This window comes from Gymnoscopelus microlampas, assembly GCF_963454915.1.
Source record: "Gymnoscopelus microlampas genome assembly, chromosome: 10".
NCBI classification, from domain to species: Eukaryota; Metazoa; Chordata; class Actinopteri; order Myctophiformes; family Myctophidae; genus Gymnoscopelus; species Gymnoscopelus microlampas.
This window is the reverse complement of record NC_139947.1, coordinates 50,311,529-50,328,727: the sequence shown is the minus strand read 5'-3', so window position 1 is coordinate 50,328,727 and position 17,199 is coordinate 50,311,529. Positions and strand designations below refer to the sequence as shown.

The 17,199-nt window shown below is 39.5% G+C and overlaps 1 protein-coding gene across 4 annotated transcripts; it reads right to left on the bottom strand.

Moving 5' to 3' along the window:
* Nucleotides 1–1,538: 1,538 nt before the first annotated feature.
* On the bottom strand, nucleotides 1,539–15,993 carry LOC311053457 (glucose-induced degradation protein 8-B homolog). 4 transcript variants are annotated; one of them, XR_014601640.1, is made up of 6 exons: nucleotides 15,826–15,993; nucleotides 14,639–14,769; nucleotides 11,818–12,014; nucleotides 7,684–7,881; nucleotides 2,911–4,658; nucleotides 1,539–2,586 (listed from the first exon to the last, which is right to left on the bottom strand). XR_014601640.1 is itself a non-coding variant. In XM_084068991.1 (5 exons), the coding sequence occupies exons 2-5, from the start codon at nucleotides 14,760–14,762 to the stop codon at nucleotides 4,485–4,487; spliced, it is 693 nt and encodes a 230-aa protein (XP_083925117.1). In that variant the 5' UTR covers nucleotides 14,763–14,769; nucleotides 15,826–15,993; the 3' UTR covers nucleotides 1,539–4,484. The 4 variants fall into 4 exon arrangements, 2 of the variants coding, with proteins under 2 accessions (XP_083925117.1, XP_083925118.1); XR_014601641.1 differs by having other exon boundaries at nucleotides 1,539–3,063; nucleotides 3,128–4,658; XM_084068991.1 differs by having other exon boundaries at nucleotides 1,539–4,658.
* Nucleotides 15,994–17,199: the final 1,206 nt, after the last annotated feature.

Genomic DNA, 17,199 nt, shown 5'->3' with positions numbered 1-17,199 from the left:
CGCCAGAGAAACTCCTGTATGAAGGAGAAGGGTTAAGACTGTGTGCGTGAGCGTTTAGGGGAAACAAGTCAGACAAGTACAACTTGTGGAGACAACTTTGAAGTACAATGCCAAGCACAAATTTACATAATTTGCATGACAACTACCTGTCAGCACTCTGACTGCCGCAGTGGGTTTCTATGGCCCTGAGAAGTTCACTCACCTAAAAATAGAACAACAACATTGGTATATGGTTCACAAAAGTCATATTTATTTCAATATTTGCAAATTTTGATCTTATAAACTTTGAATAATAAAAGAGATGTGAGCTTTCTGGCTATCAATATATCCATTATGAATATCTATAAAGACAATAAAACCTTGTAGTAAATGAAGGATGGACATCTAGCAGCAGGTATTAAAAAAAAAAGAAAAAACAAAATTCCCAGACAAAATAAACAAGCATGGCTGATTCACCCATATAAAATTACAATAAACATTTTACATGCGGCAAAAACAAATTAAATGCTAACTGCTTTGTACAAGTCATATGGCAAAATTAAAAAAGGTACATTTCTTATCATAATCCTTTACTTAATCCCCATATTCACACTCAACATTCCAAAGCTTATTTCTGACAGTAGTAATTTCCCCAAACCATGTAAAAAAAAAAGTCTGAATGTTTTAATAGAACATATGATTCATGTTCACACTTACAAACATATTGATGCACCTCCTCCGCAAATGAGTAGTTCACCCAAATAACTACTTATTTTCTATCGTAATTGATAGAAAATAAGTCATTTTCTGGTTGAACTCCTCCTTAAATGAAATAAAACTTAACACAAAACTACAAGGCAGACCTTCAGCTAGTTTTCAAAGACAGAGAGAGAGGAGGCATTATAAAGAACGCATGTAATATTTCCAAAAGCATGTGGTCAATTCTACCGCAAATTCAGTAAATAAAAAGGCATAATCTAAAAAGAATATTATTAAAGTGTATTCTTCCATTTGATTAAAAAATAAATGTCACTTTTTAATCACTGTGATAAGAAACGTTTCAGATTTCAAACTTAAGTTTCTGATTTGGAACAAAAAGGACCTCTGGACCCCCAATGCGGCTTTGATCAATTCAGAGAGAGTCATCATATCGTCTCGGTTGGGTTGGAAACCTAATTATGTCCAAAACTGTTACTTTTCAGGATTCCAATTCAAAAGTAGCAGATCTACAAGCTCAAAACGCGTCGCTTCGCGCCGCGTTTCGAGCTTGTAGATCTGCTACTTTTGCTTTTGTGTGACGCTGTAGTATGATCAAGTAGGGCATTCATTTGTGAAAAAATAAATATGGAGATTGGAGGTTTCTGCCCGACGGCGACAATATTTAACCCTTTAAGACCTGAGGCGATTCTTAAAAATTGTCTAAATCTCAACAGTTTTTTGAAAAAAATCTGGAAAATATTTTTTCGAGATTTTTCAAAAATAGCAGATCTACAAGCTCGTAGCGCGGCACTCGGTGCCGCGCTATGAGCTTGTAGATCTGCTATTTTTGAATAGCCCAAAGAGATCTTAAAATGAGACGCAAATGCGTCCCCGGTCTTAATGGGTTAAATGACCCCCAAAAAATGACTTTATTTTCTATCAATTACACACACGCTGAAGCCTTGAATTCATGAGGATTTTTCTTTTTTTTTCGTCACATTGCTAAGCCAATAATTTGATGACCGGCGGAAACTGAGTCTTTGAGCCTCCTACTGACCGCTGGTCATCAAATTATTAGTTTAGGAATGTGACCAAAACTAAACAATCTCCATGAATTCAAGGCTTCATTGGGTGTGTAATTGATAGAAAATAAAGTCATTTTTTTGTGCGAACTACTCCTTCAACCATTACATTTAAGGCATTGAAACACAGAAACTGCCAGACACTCACACCGTCATTGTTCACATTGTTTAAACACCAGATGGGTGTGTCCAAAACCTGTCCATCAGTGTTGCCAGGTCTGCTTATTATAAGCGACTTTAGGCTTGTTTTCCTGTAAAGTCGCTTGTTAATATTGGTAGCAGCAGCTGCTTGCGGTTTCACAGGCTTGTTTCTAAAGTGTAGTTGCTTATTTGGGCTTGCTTCAGTTTAACCACTTTAACCCTATACATCGGCTATTTTCAAAGAAAATCGTGAAATAAATGTAAAACATCTGGAATGTTTTTGAAATATTTTACAACACAAATCTTGTATTTGCGTCCTTGGCACAAAATATTTTCAGATGGGGGTCCGTGGCCAAATACATATTAATTTGGGGGGGGGGGGGGGGTCTTTGAGATGAAAATGTGTGAGAACCACTGCCCTAAAACAACATTAGACGATAATGTTTGACTGACCTGCCCTAGTCGCTTATTTTGGGCTGGTTTTCATAGACCTGGTTGCTTTGTTTCTCTCGCAAAATCTGGCAACACTGTGCTGTGTGTCACAACTCGGTTTTATTTCGGCGCGTCGACACGCAACACAGAATGAGATCGAGCCAGAAAGGGGTGTGTGTGTGTGTGTGTGTGTGTGTGTTTTCACTCGATTGACTGTGAAGGAAACACAGGTCTGTTTTTAACCCATTAAGACCTGGAACTGTGTCATTTTTAGATTTGAGCTAAAAAGCATTATTACTTTGGGCTATTTTTGAAAATTTGTGAAAATGTGTGCAAATCTTTGAATATATATATTTTTAAAGCGAACATTTTTAACTCAAATCTTTGCTTCTGGGGGGTCCCTGGAACAAAATATTTTGATGGGGATCCGCGGCCAAATACAGATAATTTTGGGGGTCCTTGACATGAAAAAGATTGAGCACCACTGATATAGAAACATACGTTTTTCAGAATACTGTTGGGATTTAGGAGACATGTAGAATCAGCTTCAGGTCTCAATGGGTTAAATCAAACAGACGGCGTGACGTGTGTCTTCAATGAGGCTCTCAGTGTATCAAGGCCTTTAGATTCCCCTCCATCCTGACCAGGTCCAAACATTCCACTGTAGTGATGTAGGTTAGTGGTTCGCAAACTTTACAGGCCACAACCCCCTAAAAGAATCATATTTGAACTGGGACACCCCCCAATATAATCATATTTGAACTGGGGACCCCCCCAAAATATCATATTTGAACTGGGGACCCCCCCAAAATATCATATTTGAACTGGGACACCCCCCAATATAATCATATTTGAACTGGGGACCCCCCCAAAATATCATATTTGAACTGGGGACCCCCCCAAAATATCATATTTGAACTGGGGACCCCCCCAAAATATCATATTTGAACTGGGGACCCCACCCGCCCTGACAAGCACTTGGAATTGTAGGAGTTGAGGCTTTATATTTAGTTTGACTCGGTTCCACAGATACAAATTGTTTCTTTTAATATTTGACAATTTGGAGTTTGGCCAATGTTTGACAGTTTTTTTGGTTTAGTTTGTTGATTAATGTTGATGGCATAATGGTCGTATACTTATTATTCATTTAGTTTTCATTTTAGTCCTTAAATGGACACTTTAGAAATGTGCAGATACCCTGTATTCACTTATACTGTATGTTGGTTTGTTTACTGTTGAGTGAGAAAACAATGTTCACCCCCAAAAAGAAAATTCAATTGGAGACCCCCCTGGGGGTCCCGAGCCACAGTTTGAGAACCACTGATGCAGATTTAGTAGCTTCCACTCTCATTAAGACAAAAACATGAATGGCTTAGCAGAAAAACAGAAATGATCATGGTAAATTACTTGTGGTGGAAGACAAACAAAGAGCAACACATCAATGTTCTTCTTGTCTTCAAGAAGCGTCTATGAACCAACAAGGATAAAAGCCGTCAGTTTAACCACTGAAACCCTTAATACTGGGTTGACCGGAGTCCCCCAGGGGTCTATACTGGATCCTCCATTTTGTTCCCCCTCTACATCAAATCTCTTTGCAGAAAATAGCCAATCTACAAGCTCATCAACGCTTGTCCATCGGCTGTTTTCGGCTAATGTTCACCGCCAGAATAGGGTTCATGTTATGGATGGGCGATCATGGCACACATTTTCTTTTCGATCCAATACCAAGTAATATCAGGGCTAGGATCCTGATACCGATGCTTCTCCTTACATAAAAAGGGCTGGTATTTTTATATATCTACAGTAAAAATGAGTAAATGTGCCGTAGCTAGCAAGCGTGCCAGTGTGTGCCAGGGAGAGGGCAGAATGAGAAGTGCCGTAGTTCCAATCCGATGCGTTTATTAAAACAACGTAATAAACCCATGGTATCATATGGTATTTTAATGTGGGGATCGAGTCCGGTTCTCCCTAGTTCACGTGGTTAAAACGACAGCAAATACTTGAATGCACAATGAATGAAAAGTCTTAGCTGTCATTAAAGCAAAAAACTATAATAAAGTATCCTTATTTCATACATATACATGTTACCTGGTTATCACACAGTCACTGACTGATCATAAATAAAGGGGACGGGGGGGACGGGTGTTATTCTCACTTGGGGTCCTCGATGGTTCCTTTACTAAGGTCAGTCATTTTGGGATATTTGACTTTCTTCTGGTCCAGCTCGTTCTGGGCCCATAGGAGCAGCTTGAGCAGCTTGGCCAGTTTGGGTGTCGACTCGCGGTTTTCATAGTCCAACACGGCCTGGTTCACTTCACTCCACACCTAAACAACAAGCACAAAGTCAGTCACAAATCTTAGTTTTAACATTAATACTCTATTACACTTCATTCCAAACCTAAACAAAAAGCACAAAGTCGGTCACAAATCTTAGTTTTAACACTTAAAGGACGACTTCACCACTTTTCAGCATATCTTCATATAATAGGTCCTCACTAATGCTCATGATAAAATGATACAATTTTTTTCTACTTGGTCTGTGTCTCATAGGAGGGCTGAGGACAGTCCAGAAACCCGTCTACCAGTGACATCATCGTTAGGCAGGATTTTTTTTTCCAAAAAGATTTAAAAATAATTATTCCGATTTTTATCAAGGCGAGAACAATGGGATCTATTATTGCATTGCAACTTTCCAGGAATACAAAGCCTGCAGTTTCTATTAGCTTGGATTCCCCATCGATGATGTCACTGGTAGACAGGTTTCTGAACTGTCTACAGCCCTCCTCTGAGACACAGACTGATAAGAAAAAAATTGAAACATTTTATCATGAGCATTAGTGAGGACCTATTATATGAAGATATGTTGAAAAGTGGTGAAGTCGTCCTTTAAACACTTAACAAATCTCTCCTCCACACTGAATTATGATTAATCTAGCTCAGTGGTTCTCAACCTTTTTACAACAAGTACCACCTCAGATTTTATCTGTCATTCCAAGTACCATTACCGCCAAACGTGCACGCGCGCGCAGCGCGCGTGTACGTTTGGCATCGTGCGCGCGCGAAGCGCGCGTGCGATATTTTGCGCGCGCGCAGCGCGCGCGATTTTTTGGGCGGTTATTAGCGGTTATTGATGCTTTTTGGGCGGGTTTAGGATGGATTTAGGGCAGTGGTTTTCAACCTTTATCATGCCAAGGACCCCTAAATTGATAAACATTCGGCCGTGGACCCCCATTTGAAAATGTTTTGTGCCAGGGACCCCCAGAAGCAAAGATATCAGTTCATTTTCGCTTAAAAAAAAAATATATATTCAAAGATATGCAACACTTTTTCAAGGTTTTTCCAAAAATAGCAGATCTACAAGCTCATAGCGCGGTGCCTGCTATTTTTGAATAGCCAAAGCTAAGTGGTTAAAAATGATTGTGACGCTATTAACTCATGTCCAACTTGACCATACTGTACAATACCAAGTACATTTTCAAAAAGCCAAAGTTTAAATGGGGCTGAAGCGGTTTATGTATGTTTTGTCATAATAATTAAAATCCACAAAGTTACTAGTAGTAACTAAAGTTTTCAAATAATTGAGGTGGAGTAAAAGTATAATATTTGCCTCTGAGATGTATTGGAATAGAAATAAAAATATTGCAAATTGGAAATACTCCAGTCAAGTAAAATTACCTTAAAATTATACTCAAGTACAGTATTTGAGTACATGTACTTAGTTACTTTCCACCACTGTCAGCATTAGATAAGATGAATTACTCACCTTCTGAAAAGATGAAAGAAAACACACTTTTGTTCCATAGCCCCACATTGTCTTGGTTTCAGAGATCATGGTTGTAAATATTAACTTTTGCCACAAAGTCTTTATATTCCATAATGTCCCATGACCCACGTCCGTGTTATTGACATTTTGACGATGCACGTTAGTCAAGTGGAGCTGTGTTCCGTGAGCAGAAAGCTGTCAAGTGGCCTCCAGAAAATAAATCTGGTTTCCTTTCAAAAGGATGTGCATTTCAGAATAAGAGGTTTTTTAAAACTCTATCCTTGTAATGTTACAATTCAACACACGTTTTATTTTGAAATCATACTACTGGAAGTAGAAGTACCCAGGTAGCCTAGTTGAAACTACTTAACTTCACGCGAAAGCAGCTGTTTATGCGGAACGGGGGAGAAAAAAAAAAGTCAGACAAACAGTGGGGGGAAATCACGGATCTGTGAGAGTGTCCCGTCGTCCCGTTTGACTTTTTCTTAACGGAACGGCGTTCCGCCACCGAATCTTTTACCGGAACGCCGTTCCGGACCGTGCCGGCCCACTTTCACCCCTGCCCTTCACCGTGTTTGTTTTGATCGTGGCTACCAGTACCGGCGCATTCAAAGTAACAGCCAGGAAATGCGCTGTTCCCACACTGACAAAGTGTTCAACAAAACCTTTTTTAAATTAAATTTGAGTGATATTATGGTAATGTTATTTCCATTCAAAGTAGTATTTCGATAGTTTTATTATGTTTTCATATATAATTTTTTTTTTTTTTTTTTTTTCATTTCCCCCCCACTTTTTTCATTTTTGGGAAGATTCTTCCGCGTACCACCAGGGGGGGGCTCAAGTACCACCGGTGGTACGCGTACCACAGGTTGAGAACCACTGATCTAGCTCATTCTAAACCGCAGAAAACCTTGTATCTCCATATTTCATCTTTTTCATAAATGAATGCCCTACTTTATAAGTTGTTGGATGCCAGTGTCACGTTAAAGTAGCAAAAATAGCCTGTCCACAAGCTTGTGTTGTCACAATCTGTGAGCTAGTAGATCTGCATTTCTTTTATTATTATTTTCTTTATGTGCCCAACATAAGCAGGTGAAGTTAAGTGTGTGTGTGTGTGTGTGTGTGTGTGTGTGTGTGTGGGGGTTCTATAAATATTGAACCAATGACAAGTATCAACAAGAGCTTGTGCCTAAATAATAACTACATTGGATCCATTGGAACAGGTTATTTGATATGATACATGTCTGTACGCTGCCAGGTCTTCAGTCGCTGACACAAGTCCATTTAGGGACTAAAATGAAAACTAAATGAATAATAATAATTCAAGACGAAATGAATATAGGGCATAAGTGGGTAATGTATGTTTTGTAATAATAATCAAAATCTACAGTAACTAAAGTTTTCAAATAATTGTAGTGGAGTAAAAGTACAATATCTGCCTCTGAGATGTAGTGGAGTAGAGGTAAAAGTATTGGAAATTGGAAATGCTCAAGTAAAGTACAAATAGTGCTTATGTACAGTACTTAAGTAAATGTACTTAGTTACTTTCGACCACAGGTGATCGCCAACCCACCGTACCGTACGTACCTTCTGTCTCTGCATCATGTTGAGCAGGTCTCCGAAGGGCGACTCCTCAGGATTGTCGAAGGCCAGCAGCGCCAGCGTTCTCTCCATCTCTGTCAGACACTCTCTGCTCTCCTCCCCCTGCTCGGCCAACTGTGTCTGGGCAAATTCCAGCGCTGACTCAGTCTCCCTTAGCCTGATTAGTTCAATCAAGTGTTGCTGCTGCAGATGCAAAAAAAATGAAGAACAGAGACTGTAAGAGCAGTGATTCTCAATATGTTCTCATTTCAAGGACCTACAGTTTGATATCATTAGGCCACAGGCCCTCCATTTGATGGCATATTGTTTCTCTGGGAACCCAATCTTTACTGTAAAATCCTCAGTCTTCATTTGACCCATTAATTCTACAAATGTCTTCTAAATCATAACAATTTTCTGAAAAACATATCTATGTCAGTGGTTCACAAACCTTTTCATGTCAAATACAAAATTATGTGTATTTGGCCGCGGACCCCCATCTCAAAATATTTTGTTCCAGGGACCCCCAGAAGCAAAGATTTGAGTTACAAATGTTCGCTTAAAAAAAAATATATATATATACATATTCAAAGATTTGCACAGATTTTCATGATTTTTCAAAAATGAAAGATCTACAATCCTCAGTGTTCATTTCCCATCAAGGCTTGTATATCTGCTATTTTTGAATAGCCAAAGAAATCTAAAATGAGACAGATGCTTTCCTAATTTCCTAAAAGGATGCACCAATTGCGAAATTCTGAGCTAATGAGGGGGGATATGACACAACCTTTAATCTAACATTCTTTTAGATGACACATATTCTTTAAGTGAAAAAATAACTTCAAATGCCTTTTGTGCCTGCCATACATCTACAAAAAAAACATAGTCCACTGCCATTGGAGAATGTCATCTTCTAGGCAATAACGATATTATTAAAAATTAAATTATTTGATTCACAATTTAAGCAGGCGAGTTGAAAATGAACATATTCCTATTTACAGCAATGGCTCAGGGAGTGGCTCGCTGGGAAGAAAGGAAAGGCTTGTAAACCCACAGCCGTGAGCCGCACACAGTGCAATTAATCTTAAAAGCTCAACTGGAACTGCAAAGGCAATACAGCAAAGGACTTGCAAAATCCTGGCAAAGCAACAGAGAGCATCATGCATTTAATGAACTTCTATTCCACTGTAAGAGAACACAGGGGTTGCCTTTATCACAGGGACCTGGGTTGACACATTTTGGGATTATTTCTCTAGTTCTAAATCTCAATCATTGAACCCTTTGCAAAGTTATGTTGTTCATATATTGACAGAATCTGTTTTGTTTGTGTTCATTTATTATATGTGCTAAAATTGTGATTCTGAAACCTCTTTTGCCACTAAATTAATGAAAAACACAATTTAACACCACTATAAATGCCAGTGGTGTGTGCCAAAGTCATACAGCCTACAATAGGCTCTATGCACAGCAGCCATATTGGAAAGAAATTGGGCCTCTTCCATACTTCCTTCACAGGTCTTAACAATGATACTAATGAAGGCTCTGCTCCATTCTGGTATAACAGAGTCAGGGTGCTGATATTGTACATGTTGGCTCACTGGAAACACTCTGCTACACCAGTGGGTCTCAAAGTGTGGTCCAGGGACCCTCATGGTTCCTTGAGGTGGTTCCAAATGGCCCCTTGCAGGTGTGCAACTCTGAGAGTGTTTGTACACTCTCAAGAGTTATGGGGGTCCTGTGTAAAATCGTTTGAGAACTTCATTGGTATGAGTCATTGGCAACACCTGTGATGGAAGTATGGGAGAGGCCGAATTTCTTTCTAATATGGCTGCTGTGCATAGAGCCTATTGCTGCACCAAAACTAAGCACCTGAGATCAAACCAATGTGAGATTTTAGCAAGAGACACAGAATAGTTCAAGACTGGATCCCAGGAGTCCCAGACGACCTTTATACTTAAAGGACAACTTTGTTTTTTTACAACCAATGTTTATGTTTTAGATTGTAATTAAAGTAAATAAAAGATGAGTGTTAAAAAATTCAAATTTACTGCTTTCTATAGTTTTAGCTATTTTCACAATCTTTTTTACAGTGTTTTCACAGTGGGCGGGGGCATTCTGTCCGGTGGCTAAATATGTATTTTTTTAACACATTAACCCGCCGTTTTCTTTATTATTATTTACAGTAGCTCTTCTAGCCCCCAATAGCTCACATCTGGCCATCTCAGACAGCCGGACCTTTTTTATTGTGTAAAAAAGGCATATTTAGCCACCGGACAGAATGCCCCCGCCCACTGTAAAAAATATCGCAAAAAATGCTAAAACTATAGAAAGCAGTAAATGAAAAAAAAATTACACTCATCATTTATTTACTTTAATTACAAGCTAAAATATAAACCTTGGTTGTAAAAAAAACAAAGTTGTCCTTTAAGGTGGCCTTTTCAATCTGTAGCTGCCAGACTCTGGAATGCCCTTCCTCAGGTCTTGGGAGCTGCAGCCTCTGTGGACATTGTTAAGAACCACCTAAAAACACACTGTTTAAATACTGTTTAAACAAGCATTTGTGGAATGTCTTTAGTTTCCTCTCAGGTGTGTAATGTGTCTGCTATTTTATTTCCCAGAGATTCATTGTACAATTGTTTTTAATCGTTTAAATGCTTCTCTGTGTTTTTTTTTTCCTGTTATATGTAAAGCATGTGTGAGTTCTCTATGTGAAAGCTATACAAATAAAATGTACTTTATTAGTTGACCTGAGTACCCCAGGCCTCTAAACTAGTTCCCCCCAGGGGTGTCCAAACCTTTTTCAAAGGAGGCCATATTTGAAAACATTAAAATACCATAGATTACATCTCCTGTCATACTGTACAATTGGACCATAACAAAGTCACAAACAAATGCATTACAACAATGTAAGACAAACGTAAGAAGCAATTCAGCTATTTTTATTTTACATGCATGCACAGTATTGCTATCCTATTTACAGCCTAATAACTTGTTAACATGGCAGTGTACCCAAATCTAACCAAGAAAAAAAGAAAAAGAAAAGAAAAGAAAAAAGCTTTCACACAACACAAGGAACAAGCAGTTGGATTAGGAACATAGGAATCCTTACAAATTCGACTGAGAAATTGCCTATCTGCCCAGGCCATATAAAATCTGTCTGCGGGCCACGGTTGGCCCCCGGCCACGATTGGACATGCCTGCCCTAGTGTTTTTGCTCTACACAAAAAAGCTTCACCGAAAAAAGCAGATCTGCTATTTTCACCGAATGTTCATCCTAGGGAAGCTAGGGTTACGATGTGCTTAAGACTGGATCACAAGAGCATCTAACTTACATTAAATGACTGTTTAATTGACTGTAGAATCGGCCTCAGGTCTTAATGGGTTAACCATGTTTAAAATGTTGGACTGCTTCCACACAGACACGGCCTCGTTTGCATCGCTGATCATGAAGTACGAAGGGGAGCCCTGGGACCCCAGGTTGGGAACCACTGATGTAGCGTCACCAGTGGCGTGCACAGACATTTTGATGGAAATTTATAGAATAAAATTGCAACGCACATCTTGGGGAATTGTTAATATATTAGAAGCTTTTAATCCAGAATTGATTGATGTCACCATGGGCTACATACTGTAAACCAGGGGTCTTCAACGTTTTCAGGCCAAGGACCCCCTAGCTGAGAGAGAGATGAAGCAGGGACCCCTCTATATTGTATAAAATTGTGTTTAAGATTATACTTTTTTTTGTTTACTTGGTCATCTCTTTTTTCCCTCTACACCTATGCCAAAAATAGCCGATCTACAAGCTCACAACGCCTCGCAGCGCGAGGCGTTGTGGGCTTGTAGATCTACTATTTTTGGCTTAAGTTCTCCTCAGAAAAGGGATGCTAGGTTTCGAGTGGTTATGGTAAAAAGAAAAATCATATCACATAAAGATTTGGCGGACCCCTGTAGTAACTCTGAGGACCCCCTAGGGGTCCCGGACCCCCTGTTGAAGACCCCTGCCGTAAACTGAACTTTTTTTCTTCTTTTTTTCAAAAGGGCACTTCTGGTCAAGAGGGCAAAGGGCAGGTGCTCTAGCACCACCTAGAGTCTATCTGTGCACGTCCCTGAGCGTCACATGGCATGGACAATCGCACTCACCTGGAGATGGAAGTACAGGTATCGGTTGGTGTCCAGTAGCTCTGGGTGTAGACTGTTGATGAGAGCGATGGCCTCCTGGATCTGTCCCTTCAGAATCATCTCTCTGATCTTTATCCTCTCGTCCAGAGAGTCCAGGTCCACGCTGGGCTCGATCCCGGACTCCATCCGGAACTTCTCGGCGGCCTCCTTAAAACCCTCTTCAAAACAAAAGTTTAAAGAAGGATGAGTAACTCTTTAATAACTCGCTCTCTCACTAATGCTACAGAAATCTAAAGTTAGCAGAACCACACACTAGGTTTACTCCCTTCTTTAAAAGGTTTAAAAGCCTGTTTGTCACATCCTCATACACGTGTACACAGACAGACTACGGCAGACTGTGCAACTAGTAAGGTTCCAGGGAAATATTTTTTTAATGAGGACGACAACGTTTTGACGTCGTCCTCCTCATTAAAAAGTATTTCCTGGGGGCTTTATTAACAGTGTGTGGACTTCTCTTCTCTTTCTTCAGTCAGTGTACGTATTGTTGTCCAGCGCCTGCCCTGTGCTAATGTATTTTTGGATGTGTGTGTGCTTTGCCTTGGTATTCTATTTCCAACAACACCACCAGTAGGCAGGCTGTTCCACAATCACCAGAAGAACATCTACAGCCGGCTGTTGTTTTTTACTGCCTTTTTTATATTTTGCGAGGAGGTGCTTCTCCTTTCTGCTGCTCACCCTGCACCTCCGTACGCCAACGGTGCGTCTGGAGCATTGGTTCTCAAAGTGGGGTCCGTGGGACCCCCAGGGATCCTTGAGGGAGTTCCAGGGGGTCCCCACCTAAATGATAGATGGTTAGGAAACCAAATTGACCCTTATTGGTCTGTAACTCTGAGGGTGTACAAATGAAACCAAATGGACCCTAACGGGTCCATTTGGTTCCATTTGTACACTCTCAGAGTTAAATTAACATTGATTGTACAATATAAATTGGGGTCAGAGATAAAAAAAATGCCATTAAATGGGGGTCCGTAGCCTAATGCATGTCAAACTGGGGGTCCTTGAAATTAAAATGGAAAATCACTGTTAGAGCCGTAAAAATCTTCTCTTATGGGGGTCCTTGGCATATATTTTCAAATGAGGGTCCGCGGGCTAATACATGTCGATTTGGGGTTCCTTGACATGAACAGGTTTGAGAACCACTGGTCTAGAGTACTTGTTACGAAAACAAAAGATAAGATGTCACTAACTTCCGTCATGTTGTGTACGTGTGCTTGTCACACACGTGCAATTCACCAAGTCCAAATGGGTTTCTGCTTTGAGGCAGAGAGAATAAAGCAACCAGGTGCTCACCTGAGACATTTAATTGGATTAGACGGGGCACTAGTGTAAAAAAAAGAAGAGGGAACAGCCTTTATTAATATGGGGCCGATACCAACATGTTTTGACCTACAGAGGCCTTCATCAGGGCTAAAATTAATTTCTGCTTTGTTCCCTTTCATGAGTTTAAGAATGAATGAATTACCAAAGTGTATTTGCCCCAGACTCCCGTGCAGAGTAATGTAATAGTATCAGCTAAATAGTAGACCTACCAATTCAATATTTAGCTTAATACAGCCGTCAGCTACGTGACGCAAACGTAAATGAACGTACATAACTAACCTACTTCCATGTATACGCTTGACGCCCCTTGAAACACTGACAACGATGCTGCTGTCAGTATAAAATAAAAACGTTATAATACTAGTAATGTACTACTAGTAGTAATACCTGGCACTTGGACATTACAGTGAATGTGTAACAATGTGTGTTGAGTGACCATATAGGCGATTTAAACGTTTAACACAGTGGTTCTCAAACACGGCCACGGATCCCCATCTGAAAATATGTTGTGCCAGGGACCGTCACCTTCATACAAAAACATAGTTGATGTATATACAGTTAAACTGGTTAAATAGATTTTGATGCTACATTAAAGAATTTTGCTGGGGACCCCGTGGATACCCCTCAAGGACCCCTGGGGGTCCCCGGACCTCACTTTGAGAACCACGTACGGGACAATAGATATAGAATAATAATCAGGCATGCAAACAGCCCCGAGGTGAAAAAGGTGACAACATGTTGTTTTCTTTCGGGTCAGGTGTCACACAATTGCCCTATTTGGGTTCAAAAAGGTGACTGTAGCTGAAAAGGGACACTTTTGCATGCCTGAATAATACAATTCAGAATTACACCAGGGAAGGAAGGAGCACCCTGGAAATAAGCTTCACTGTGATTTATCATTTTGACAGATATCATGTACATATTATGTTTATGCATATTAATTTAGTCAATAAAGAAACAACCCCTTGCCTGGTGGTTAACCCTTGAAGCCCTGAAGAAGCATCTGTGTCACTTTTTGATTTCAGCTAAAAAGCATTATTTTACACTTTGGCTATTTTTTTAAAATCGTGAAAATGTGTGCAAATCTTTTAATATATATTGTTTTAAAGCGAAACATTTTAACTCAAATCTTTGCTTCCGGGGGTCCCTGGAACATATATTTTTAGATGGGGGTCCGTGGCCAAATACATATCATTTTGGGGGTCCTTGACATGGAAAAAAGAACCACTGATATTAAAATGTTCGCTTTTGAAACTCAAATCTCAAGATTTGCGAAAAAAAAAAAAGATATTTCTAAAATAGCAGATCTACAAGCTCATAGCGCGGCTATGAGCTTGTATATCTGCTATTTTTTGAATAGCCAAAGAGTAAAAAAATGCTTTTTAGCTCAAATCAAAAAGTGACACAGATGCTTCTTCAGGGCTTAAAGGGTGAGGTAGGATGTGTATGATATATAGCCTACCTGTCACCAGATAATTCATAATGAGTCGGTTCATGTCAGCTCTCTGTATGTGTACATTGTTTAATTTCTCCATCCACTCGTCTTTCGTGATGTCTTCTGTCTTTTCAGCATAACTCGTCATCATTGAGCTCCTGTAAGGTTATAAGAATAGTTATGAAGGTTGTGAGAGAAACACTGACACAAAATGTACCTTAACACCCATATTACATTTATACGGTTACAATGATAAAGATTGTGTGAGAGAGCGACTGAAACCGACTTCAGGGTCACAAAATGTACCACAGCATAGATTTATAGACTGACAGTCTGACACCGCAGGGTCACAAAATGTACCATAACACCCATAGATTTATACAAAGTTATAATAATGAAGATTGCGAGAGAAAGACTGACACTGCATTCTGCTGGGTCACAAAATGTGCCATAACACCCATTCATTTAAACCTGAAAGTTATAAATGAAGACTGTAGACCAGGGGTCTTCAACAGGGGTCCGGGACGCCTATGGGGTCCTTAGAGTTGCTACAGGGGGTCCGCCAAATCTTTGTGTGATATGACTTTTTGTTTACCTTAACCACTTGAACCCTAGCATCCTTTTTCTGAGGAGAACATTTGCCAAAAATAGCTGATCTACAAGCTCACAAGCTTGTAGATCTGCTATTTTTGGCAAAGAGGCTATAGGTGTAGAGGGAAAAAAAGAGCAGACTAAGTAAAAAAAAAAAAGAAGTTTAATCTGAAACACAATTTTATACAATATAGAGGGGGTCCCTGCTTCATCTCTCTCTCAGCTAGGGGGTCCTTGGCCTGAAAACGTTGAAGACAGTCTCAGACACTGCTGGGTCACAAGATACATCGCAACACCCATACAGATTACACTCCCACCCCCTCAAAAAAAGAACAGATCTACAAGGCATCAACGCGTCGATGCCTTGTAGATCTGTTCTTTTTTAGGAGGGGGGATTGGGAAACAACGCCCCCATGCGACGGAACATAAATGAAGCCTAAAAACAGAGACAGCCAATAATAAACAGCTGCTTCACAATAACAATAACGCGCTGATACGTCATATTAATAACAGTCAGGTGTTTAATTAAAGCATGTTTACTACATTCACCCCCTCCCCTCCCCCCACAGAAGGCTAACATCGTTAGCCATGTGTTTATTATTAGTATTAGCTTTAGAACTCACCGTGCAAAACGCAGCGTCCAGCTATTATTATTATTATTATCCCGTACGGCGGTGAAGAAGAGTCAATAAAACAATAATTCAACGGATACGTTTTTATTAAAACATAAAAACTAAACGCACACACGGTCTGTTGTTATCAGCCTCTTTAGCTGCTCCAGCTACTAGCTGTTAGCTGAACTACAACACTAGCTAACTAACTACGTGGTACTCTCGTGATACGCGAGAAGTGGGGATACGGAACACCTGATTGGATGGTGCTATGACGTAATGGTTGCCAAGGATCAGTCAGAGTGAATTACTTTATTATTATTTAAATGTATGTTAAATGTTATAAATCTATGAGTTATTATATTTTAATGTATGTAATATTATTTATAATATTAATCTATGAGTTGTTATTGTGTGGGTCGGGACCCCCACATGATTTTGGGGGGTCCCCCAGGGCCCAGATGACAGTGAAGTGACAATTTAAAGACCTTTAAAGACCTTTTTAATACCTCAAAAAATAATAATAATAAATAAATCAAAGAAAAAGACCATTACTGTATCAAAAGTAATCAACAAACTAACTGGTCAAACATTTGGCCAAATTGTCAAATTATATAAGAAAGAAGCAAAAAGTTTGAAAATAGCCGATCAACAAGCTTTTAACAATCATTGTGAATCGTACCTCTGTACTAATTGCAAACTGTTAATAAAGTATTCAATCAATCAAAATTCACTTTGGCCTATACCAGGGGTCTTCAACAGGGGGTCCGGGACCCCTAGGGGTCCTCAGAGCTACTATAGGGGGTCCCCCAAATCTTTGTGTGATGTGATTTTTTTTTTTACCTTAACCACTTGAAGCCTTGCGTCCCTTTTCCCACAATTTTATACATAGAGGGGGTCCCTGCTTCATCTCTCTCTCAGCTAGGGGGTCCTTGGCCTGAAAACGTTGAAGACCCCTGGCCTATACTATCTGTTATTCAATCATTCATTAATGTGTTCATATACTTCATAATAACCAGCGTTCAGATAACCTGAGCAATTCTTGAGAATAAATGTTCATACATCAAATTCGACACAGACAAAGAATTCCACCCAATTTCTCACATCTGTAAAGCTGTGATATGACAATAAAGTTGAGGGCAGTTGAATTTAAGTTGATTCAGTAAAGTAGTTATATTTAAATCAAATGTACAATTCTGATTATACTCAATAAATAGGGCCTCCCTTGTGGAATGATCTGGACTCCCTGCACACACTCAAAACTAACCTAAAAGAATGGCTGACGTTAAAATACAATTGAGCATCAGCATATAGTTTAACTCCTTACTGTTTGCATTTATGTCTAATACATTATGCAATCAATCAATATTGTATAGTATTGTATTA

Excerpts from the sequence above, each read along its gene's own strand:
- LOC311053457 (XM_084068991.1), bottom strand. The coding sequence starts at position 14,762 with ATGATGACGAGTTATGCTGAAAAGACAGAAGACATCACGAAAGACGAG. Across the intron at positions 7,882-11,817 it reads ACCTGTACTTCCATCTCCAG|CAGCAACACTTGATTGAACT; the intron begins GTGAGTGCGATT and ends TTGCATCTGCAG. Across the intron at positions 4,659-7,683 it reads ACATGATGCAGAGACAGAAG|GTGTGGAGTGAAGTGAACCA; the intron begins GTACGTACGGTA and ends CTTGTTGTTTAG.